General features: G+C 41.1%; 1 protein-coding gene across 3 annotated transcripts; it reads left to right on the top strand.

Annotated features, from left to right (window-relative positions):
- The first annotated feature begins 9,198 nt into the window (after window positions 1–9,198).
- LOC100581130 (keratin-associated protein 4-3) lies at window positions 9,199–10,273 on the top strand. 3 transcript variants are annotated; one of them, XM_012503696.1, is made up of 2 exons: window positions 9,199–9,386; window positions 9,507–10,273. In XM_012503696.1, exons 1-2 carry the CDS (start codon window positions 9,199–9,201, stop codon window positions 9,919–9,921), a joined length of 603 nt encoding a protein of 200 aa, XP_012359150.1. In that variant the 3' UTR covers window positions 9,922–10,273. The 3 variants fall into 3 exon arrangements, with proteins under 3 accessions (XP_012359150.1, XP_012359149.1, XP_003279456.1); XM_012503695.1 differs by having other exon boundaries at window positions 9,199–9,382; window positions 9,473–10,273; XM_003279408.3 differs by having other exon boundaries at window positions 9,199–10,273.
- The last annotated feature ends 207 nt before the right edge of the window (window positions 10,274–10,480 follow it).

Consider the following 10,480-nt stretch of genomic DNA (forward strand, 5'->3'; position numbering starts at 1 on the left):
CTTTTCAATTTTTGCACATTACAATTTTTTTCTATTATTTGTTCATTAACTTTTTTGGTCTTCTCTTAAGCATTTTGATTTTTAAAGTTTTTATTTCAATATGCACATTTGCTTTTAAACTAGTTGTCTTCGATTTTTTTTCTTCCACATCATTTTATTGAGGGATAGGACACAATCACCGTGTTGGTGATTCTTATCCTAAAAAAGGCTGTATTGAAAAAGGTTTCACCCTGAGCCATGCTGCTAAGTTAGAGGCACCAAAGGAAGACCTAAAACAGGGATGTTTGCACGAGTGATTTTTATAAGAAAATGCTCTCAGAAGAAATCAGCAAGGAAGTGTCAGAAACAGAATAGGATTGTAGAAGAGGCTAAGCCCAAAGGGATTTTATTGTCATTTGACCCCACAGGAAGCTCTAGAGTGTGAATGGTATTACAGACCCATCTTTCTGAGAGGTAAGGTGGTTGGAACTTTATAATCCTACATCAGTTACCACTAGCTATGGGCCACCCTGTGGGAGAGGAAGAGGATGCAGAGAGGGCAGAATCCTCCAGATGAGGTGGCTCCTGTAAGCTGAGGACAACTACCTGGAGAAGCCTGCAGATGAACACAGGGAGCTGCTGGCTGTCCTACTTACACTAGCTTGGGGATGGGGGCATCTTTCTGGCAAATGGGATCAGGATAGGGAGCCCTGTAGTCCACCTCTGGCACTGCTCAGCTCCAGCTATTTCTCTCTTTAGGCTCACTCCAACTGGTTGGTCACAGTTTCTAGAGAAATGTATGATAGGAGGGGTCATGGGCACCCCCACTTCTGGTCTACGTCACTTGCTTGGTAGGGTAACCTGAGTCCTCATCCTGAGAGCTCTGAGCCTTGGTTACTGTGTCCTTATCAGGCTTGAGCCCTTGAACTTGTTCATTTGTAGTCAAGGCTGGAAGTGGAAGCACCAAGCATGCCCCAGGGGATCACTTAAGTGCTAAATATATTCCTCCCCGTCCCCATTGGCATAGCAGCAGTCGTACTTCCTCATGATGATGAGGCCAGTTGCCTGTGGGAATAGCTCTTTTCTTTATGTGCTTTTCTTCGGCCAGAGTGATAAGGTGACAACCATAGCTTTAATTCCAATCAAATCCTTACTATGCCCCCTGGAGATGGCTCCTCCCCTCTTGGAGCCAGGACCTCTCCATAAAACTTACAGTTATTTGGGAGGGAGCACAAATTCCCTCAAGTGGCTCACAAGGCATGAAGGTGAGTGGGCAACTCCTCTGTCCACACTTTGGTTTTCTGTATTAATGTATTTTACCTGTTGTGGACACCGTACCATGTGATGGTGATTGGTGTAATAATTCTTACTGCATCCTGAAGAACAGCGCTCCACCTCACAGGGTGTCATCTCCAAGCTGAGACCTCCATTATGGCTTCAAGAGGTGGTTGCATCACACTATCCGTTCAGCTGTTTCTGGATGGTGCAGCATAAAGTATACTGTGCATAACAGGGTATCTACAGTTACCTGCCCACTGCCACACACCTTGTGCTCCATATGGGGTTGATCAGTCAAAGGTGAAGTTAGGTAGGATTCCACACTGCCACATCAAGTTCTCCTGGGCCCCCATATAACGGTGCTGGCTGAGGCACTGCAAGCAGAAAATGCAAGCCCATCGCCTGACTGTATGTCAATTCCATCAGCAGCAAGTAACTGGCTGATCCCCTCATAGGATGGTACCTTGCAAGGGACTCAGGGCCACTCTTTTGCTGGCAGGTTGGATATTCAGCAGTGGTGTCCTGGTATGCTCTAGACAGGATGCTTAAAAATATTACCAGTGTGGCAGCCTCTGGAATCCTTGTCTCTTCTCTTCTAGAGCACATGGATCTTAGCAAGGTCTCCACAGTATTCATGTTTTGTGTTCATCAAGTCTGATTCACATGACATTATCAATATTGTGGATCAGTATGCTGTATTGTAGGATGTTCACAATGCCTAGATCTTTTGAGACTATACTGTGCCAAAGTTCAGGAGAATTACCATATCCCTGGTTCAGCACAGAGTGTTAACACCACTGTCTGTTCCAGGTGAAATGGATTCACTTCTGATGCTGCTTCCTGGTGGTTATTGAAAAGGATGCATTTGCCAGCTTGGTTGCCATACACCCCATACTAGAGACTGTGTTCATTTGTCCCAGAAATGATTCTACATGCATCAATCACATTGGCTGTAATTAGATTTGTATTTGACAGAGTTTGTGTTCATCCACTGTCATCTGCCATGATCTATGTAGTTTTTGTTGGGTCTGAACTAGTGAATCATATGAAGGTGGTATTCACCTCTCCTGCATTTGTAAGTCTTGAATATGTTTCTCATTTCTTGCTTCTATCCACTCGCTTGCGTGGAGAATGTGTGAGAGGTCCCAAGCAATGTCACAAGCTCCCAATGGGCCTTTCCTATTGTAACAATTCTTACTCCATAGGTCAAGGAATGTTATTGGTGAACTCTACATTGGAGAACTGGGTAAATGACCACATAGGGGTCTGTGCACCCTGTGAAACTACTGTAAGACTAACCCGGATCAAGACTCCATTTATTTTCCATAATCAAGACTCCATTTATTGACCATCATTATGAGATCCTAATGGCGCTTGTGTTCACATTTTGGGTTTCCAACTGTCAATGTCAACTCAGATCTTGTATCGAACAGGATCCAAATGTATGGGGATTCCACTTTCCCCTGAGAAGATGGCTGTGGGTATTTACGGGAAAGGACTAGTGAGGCTAATATTTGCTGTGACCCTGTTTTTGGGAGGACTGGCCTCTCCTTCAGTTGATACATTCTAGGTCCAATAATCAACTCACATCTGGAAACTGGGTAAAGGATTATGAATTTCCATTGGAGCAACTTATCTTTTTGCTTGTTTAATCTTAAGCTCTTGAAATATACATATACACAAGTGGAGATACAGATATACAGTTGGCCCTCAAATGAGACAAGTGTTAATGGTGCCAATACCCTGTGCAGCCAGAAATTAAAGAATAACTTTGACTTTCCCAAAACTCAGTTACTAATAGCCTATTGTTGACCAGAGCCTTACTGAAAACATAAACAATCAACACACATTTTATGTGTTACATGTATCGTATTCTGTATTCTTATATTACTGTAAGTTAGAGAAGAGAAAATGTTATTAGGAATATCACAAGAAGGAGAAAATATATTTACTGTTTATTAAGTGGAAGTGGATCATCATAAGGTCTTTTTCTTGGTCGTCTTCATGTTGATTAGGCTGAGAGGAAGAGGAAGAGGAGGAGGTGCTGGTGTTGCTGTCTCAGAAGCGGCAGAGGCAGAAGAAAATCCATGTATAAGTGAACCCATGTTGTTCAAACACACATTGTTCAAGGGTCAACTGTAGATGTAGATTATATAGATATAGATGTAGCTAGCTATGGACACAGATATAGATATGGATATAGACATAGATATTGATCCACAGAGTCTACAGTTATTCCTATGCCCTTTTGGCCACCTATGTCCTATTCTGAGGACCACTATATTCTACTGTCCATAACTACAGATCTCTGTAAGTCACAGATCACTCTGCCTAGTTTTCCATTCCTCACTTGCTGCATATCATATAATTATACCTACACTAATTCTTAAAGTTAAATGCTACCTCCTGGCTTTGCTATTCTGGGATCTTATCATCCCCATTACTTCTGGGAAGCTTAGTTCTATAACAAAACTTTTTATCACAAATGCTGACTTTATGGAATAGGCACTACTAAATTTCTCATTGATGTTGGTGGCTCTCTTACCTGCTCATTCCTTACTGCTTTTGTAAACAGAGTGTCTCCAAGACTCACCCCAGAAACATAGTCAGCTGCTTGGCCTTAAGACCAGAGCTATTTTAATATTTCCACTTCTCTGTACTTTTTATTTTTTTGAGACGGAGCCTTGCTCTGTGCGGTGGCGAGATCTTGGCTCACTGCAATCTCTGCCTCCCGGGTTCAAGCAATTCTCCTGCCTCAGCCTCCGGAGTAGCTGGGACTACAGGCGCATGCCACCACGCCTGGCTAACTTTTTGTATTTTTAGTAGAGTTGGGGTTTCACCATGTTAGCCAGGATGGTCGCAATCTCCTGACCACGTGATCCGCCTGCCTCAGCCTCCCTTCTCTGCACCTTTTGACCCCTTCCTCTTCTTCCACGGGCTGTGTGTTATCAGATAAATCTATACTAGTTATCTACTGTTGCCTTATATTATCGCTTCACAACTTAACAGCTTAAAACAACACACATTATCTCACACTTTCTGTGGATCAAGAATTCAGGCATGCCTTACCTATGTTATCTGCATCATAGTGTTTTCCAAGGCTGTAATCAAGGTGTTCACTGTCACTAGAGTCTCATCTAAAGCCTCAACTAGGAAGCAGCTGCATCCAGGCTCACTAAATGGTTGTTGACAGGATTCAGCTCCCAAGGACAATTAGAGGGAGCCTCAGTTCCTTGTGGGCTGAGGATGGGGGCTGTCTTCAAGTTGTTACCACGTGGATCTCTGTCTCTTATAGCAGCTGGCTTCATCAAACCCAGTGAGAGACAGCGTGAGAGCAAACCAGAGCTGGCCAACAAGAAGAAAGTGACAATCTTTTGTATAATAACTTAATCATTCAATGTATCATATGATGTTGGTTAGAAGTAAGTTACTCAAAGGGTTGGAATTACTTAAGACCATGAGCACCAGGAGGCAGAAATAATGGGGCTAACTTAGAGGCTGCTGCCCCAGCTCTTACACAATATTGACCAAGATAATCAAAACACAAAATACACATACTATGATTTCATTTAGATTAAATTTTAAAATGTGGGAAAATAAACTGTATTATTAGGGATGCATGTCTAGGTTGAAAAACTATAAAAAATACAGTAGAAAGATTTAAAATCAGAATAGTGATTACTTCTAGAATGGAGGGAGGGAGATACAGTCAAGAAAAGACATATAGGAGCACCTCTTATGGATGACAAGATTGTATTTCTTGATGAAGGCTTTGGGTACATACAGGCTTGCTTAATAATTATCAGTTACATCAATTATTAATTAATTAATGTATATATGTTATACATTTTTAGTATATATGTGTTTTTCACTTAAAAAGTTTTTTTAAAATCCAAGGTGAACTGAAATATCCTATTTAAGTTTTAAAAGTCAAGATAAAGCAGTGACTGAAGACAGTTTAGAACAAAGAGGTTTACTGAATGGCATATGAGTATTCATATTATTTTAAATATTGCTCTGATTACACATACCACTTCATACCAAGAGTAGTAGCATTGTTTAATGCTTATTCTTAAATATTTTAATACAGTTTGATTTTTATTATTAATAGGAACTTAATTGAATTGGAAATATGGTAATTTATCTATCAATTAGACATGCCTTTTGTAGGCCTCTCTATGTATTTCACAGTCTTATAACTAAGTCACAGTAATTCACCTAATGAAATTACATTTCATCTCCAAAATACATACTAGGTTTTCATTCCAAAAATGTCAGAGTACTAACATAATAGATGTGACACCTGACAAGAGAAACCCATTTCCCATGTCATTCTTTAAAGGGTATGTTAATGCGATGTGTCCAGGTTGCGGGGTAAACACAACACATGTTCTTCAGTGTTGATTGCAAATATCAGTTAGGTTCACTTCATTCTAATTTCCTTGATGTTTACCTAAGTGAGGTCTTTTATCATGAACCTCTAAAAAGACAACCATAAAATTAGTTTAAAATTTAAAAAGGTATATGAAAGAAAAACTTACACTCCTTCTACTAGTCTATATAATAAAAGAAGGACAGTTTAGATAGACTTGGCATAACTTGTGTGTGTGGTCCTCAAGTTAATATCAAGTGTGCTTCACCAGACGGTGAGTAGAATTTAGCAGCAAATACATACAGTGACAGACATCCCGCCTGCTTTTGAGGCTCATTTTGTAAAAATCCAGTGTGCTGTCTATAGGAATTTCCCATGGTGGTTCATGCCCTATGGCTCCATTATCATCCATGTGGGACTGTCAGTTTTGGTATTAGAGTCATCTAAAAGAGCAAAGATAATTATCAGTGTTTTAGTTTACAATACTCCAAATTCAGTGTTTAAAATCCAGTATCATTTTCTCTACTACATAGATACTACCAATTGTATTTTAATTATTTTAGTTGCTTCTGTTCCCAATTGAATATGAGACAATGTATGTCATACAGACAGTTTAAGCAGATGGGTCTCAAGCTTGGCTGCCCTTTACCTGAGAAACTTGAAAAATTCTGGTGCCCAGGCCATAACCCACAGCAGTTAAGTCAGAATTTTTCTGAGCAAGAGTCAGGCATCAGTAGTTTTTAAACACTCCCCGAGTGACTCTAATATTCAGCCAACTTGTAGAACACCTGGATGAGGGATTGTGATTCTCCATACATTTCCCTACATTCAGAATGTACCTGCCTTTGTAGCTGTGGCAATAGAGTTTTCTTAATCTCCATAAATTTATATAGGAACCTCTCCCCTCATAATCAAAACCTTTTTCTTTTATGTTTTTAATTTTTCCTCAGTCCCTGATATACGGCAAATCAAATGAACACCTCCCTCTTCAGGACGCCGTGTGGCTTCACAGTACAATTTTGTTTCAATCTTTCATGTTCTCCAGCTTTGCAAACACAGCCCATAAAGTAAAGACTTGTAAATCAAGTGTTTGCTAAACAAGTTAATGTGATAGAAATATTGCAAGGTGCTTGGTCTTTAATGATCTTAATTAAGACATTTAAGGATGCTATCATAGAGTTAACAACCTGTCTCTTTCTTCTTCGGACTTCCTAGTTCTAGCAATGAGAGCCCTGAGTTCAGGGAATGCCCTCAGACTGGGAAATCAGAAACAGTTGGTCACCCTACCTTGACATTGGTTGGTATAGTTAAAATGAAGCCCTGGCAGTTATTAGTATAGCTCTGAATGAACTAGCGATGCATGCATCAACATTGCGACTCTCACAGCCACATACCAAGGCAAAGATGACAGACAGAAAAAACAATTATGCTATATATCATTTGTTTGAATGTTCAAATCAAAACTAACCTATGGTGGAAAAATTATTAGAACATGGCTAATAACTTCCCCATATGGCTGCCTCTGTGAAGTGATGAGTTTACTGAAGTGACATTTGGGAACTTTCTAGTATAATGAAAATCTTCTCTGTATTCATCCATTTTCATACTGCATGAAGAAATACCAGAGACTGGTTAATTTATAAAGAAAAAGAGGTTTAATTGTGAGTCTCTAAAAAAGACTCACAGTTCCACATGGCAGGGGAGGCCTCACAATCATGGCAGAAGGTGAAGGAGGAGCAAAGGCACCTCTTACATGGCAGAAGACAAAAGAGCATGTGCAGGGGAACTGGTCTTTATAAAACCATCAGATCTCATGAGACTTATTCACTATTATGAGAACAGCATGGGAAAAATCAGCCCCCTTGATTCAATTACCTCCCACCGGGTCCCTCCCATGACACCACGACAGCACGACACGTGGGGAGTATGGGAGCTGTAATTCAAGATGAGATTTGGGTGGGGACACAGCCAAATGATATCATTCTCTATCTTGATAGGTGTGGAGGTTACATGGATGTACCCATCTATCAAAACTCATCAAATAGTACATTTGGGATTTGTTCACTTCAGTGTATGTAAATTTTACAATATCATAAAACTAGATACAAACAAAATTAAAATATTTATTTATGAATTAATCCACCAAATTGTCAAGTTTGCTAATTTGTTTTAAGTACAATTCTTTTAATTAATCTATGATGAGCTGCTTTGATGTTATTTTATCACAGTATAATACTGTGTGTGTGTGTGTTTGTGTGTGTGTGTGTTCCTTCTAGTAAACTGTGAACTCCCCTGAAGGATAATCTACATCAAATTTGTAATCCAATGGCTGGCAACTTGTGTCTCTCAGATTATCCATTTAATGCCTCTGTTTTATAAACAAGGCAGGACCTTGAGCCAGGTGCTTCTGTAAAGCTTGAATGAACAGAATAAAGCAGGAGGTGTCTGTGTGTGGCCATTAAACCTTCAGCATCTACATCATTTGGGCACTTGTTACAACTAAGTCTCTCCCCAGCAATCAGAAACTGTGAGAGTAGGCCTCGCAATCTGTGTTTTGACAAGCCATCCAGATGACTCTGAGGCATGCCTGAGTTTGTCCACTACTAACTAGGGGATAAGGCAAAATCTTAATTCAGTAAGCTGGAATTTGGCAAAGTCTTCTGACTTTCAGATTGATCAAAAAAATGAGTTTTGTAATTTCCAAGCACGGGAACTCAATTCTGATAAGACACAGATTCTGATCATTCAACATTTTTGCTGTACTGAAAAATACTCAAAATTAAAAATGAGATGAGGAATAAAAATAAGGCTATGTCTTCTAGAGTCCAAGAGACCAGCTGGAGAGACATGACACAAATCTGTAAGACAGCAAAGTGGGATCTAAAGAAACTGTAACCTTTTAGTAACACCAGCTATCCAGATAAGTAGCCTACCAGGATTTAAGGATATAGGACAGGACCCAATGTCCTGTTTGAACATGTTTGAAACATCCAGGGAAATCCATTCCAGTGGTGTAGAGGCTACCAAGGTCACATAGAGGAAGAGCTACCCCTTCCCTCATTGCTCAAAAATGACACACAAAATAGGACCTTTTCTTCTTGTCCCAGGCCAGATGCCACACTGTGTAGAAGGGCTTTCCTCTCCTTTGGTCATTGGAAGAAATGAATAATTGGTAATGTAACTAACTAAATCTCATTCTGGTACTGGGTACAGGAAGAGAGTGAGAAATGTAATTCCAAATGCAAAGTATCACCTGACAGCCCTGTGTGGAGGAAGAGGAAGATAATTTGGTCTAGAAGATGCCATCAAAGTGAGAATCAAGGAAAAGTAGATGGTATAGATCTTATTACATCTGGACAAGAATATTTTCTTCCCAACGATTTTAAACCATTAAATGGGCAAACATTAATGTGTAATCTGATAATTATTTAGCAATTAAATAAACAAAAACAAGAAAAATATAGTGACAACAGGAAACTGGGGCAGTATATAAGATGCTCAAGGAGACGTCTACATTCCAGAACCTCATTCTCCTGGAAACCCACCCAGAACCTCCACCCTCTGACACCATGGTCAGCTCCTGTTGTGGCTCTGTCTGCTCTGACCAGAGCTGTGGTCAAGGTCTCTGCCAGGAGAGCTGCTGCCGCCCCAGCTGCTGCCAGACCACCTGCTGCAGGACCACCTGCTGCCGCCCCAGCTGCTGCATTTCCAGTTGCTGCAGGCCTTCCTGCTGTATCTCCAGCTGCTGCAAACCCAGCTGCTACCAGACCACCTGCTGCAGGACCACCTGCTGCCGCCCCAGCTGCTGCATTTCCAGTTGCTGCAGGCCTTCCTGCTGTATCTCCAGCTGCTGCAAACCTAGCTGCTGCCAGACCACCTGCTGCAGGACCACCTGCTGCCGCCCCAGCTGCTGCATTTCCAGTTGCTGCAGGCCTTCCTGTTGTATCTCCAGTTGCTGCAAACCCAGCTGCTGCCAGACCACCTGCTGCAGGACCACCTGCTGCCGCCCCAGCTGCTGCATTTCCAGTTGCTGCAGGCCTTCCTGCTGTATCTCCAGCTGCTGCAAACCCAGCTGCTGCCAGACCACCTGCTGCCGCCCCAGCTGCTGTATCTCTAGCTGCTACAGGCCCCAGTGCTGCCAGCCCTCCTGCTGCCGCCCAGCGTGCTGCATTTCTAGCTGCTGTCATCCCAGCTGCTGTGTGTCCAGCTGCTGCTGCCCCTCCCGCTGCCAGACCACCTGCTGTAGAACAACCTGCTTCCGCCCCATCTGCTGTGGCAGTTCTTGCTGCTGAGTGAACCTGCTCTGGATTTGTGCACCTTCTTGCTCTCATCCTTCAGTTCAGACAGAGTATCTATTCAGAGAACATGTGGACTTCCTGATGTCATGAAAACAGAGGCATGAACTGATTTGGAAAATACTTCATTAGTATGTATTCTCTTTTATAGAAGTTTTTGTTACTATTGAATCCAAATTTACAGTCAAATTCTACATCACACGTTTTAGAATTCTTCATTCTAATTCAACACACATAAATCTTCAAATGGTACCCTTCTAGATGTTTCTTCCTAATGTTTTCTGTGGAATCAATTTTCACCTGGAATTGTTTGATTTTCCTCAATAAAACTTCATAGTATTCAAAAGCACCAAAAATGCTCATCTCTTTTCATTTGTTATTAATATAATGGTATATGTATATTTCTGTCTATTTTCTGCACAACACAAGAGTACATGTTGTCAAACACCCTCATAATTAAAACATTCGATTGGCATTCTCCAATTAGATTTTATCCAAGCCAGAATTCAGTCTCACAGTAGAAACAGGAGAAGAATTTAAGAGACATTTTTGAACC

Source organism: Nomascus leucogenys, unplaced genomic scaffold (genome assembly GCF_006542625.1).
Source record: "Nomascus leucogenys isolate Asia unplaced genomic scaffold, Asia_NLE_v1 Super-Scaffold_285, whole genome shotgun sequence".
Lineage (NCBI taxonomy): Eukaryota > Metazoa > Chordata > Mammalia > Primates > Hylobatidae > Nomascus > Nomascus leucogenys.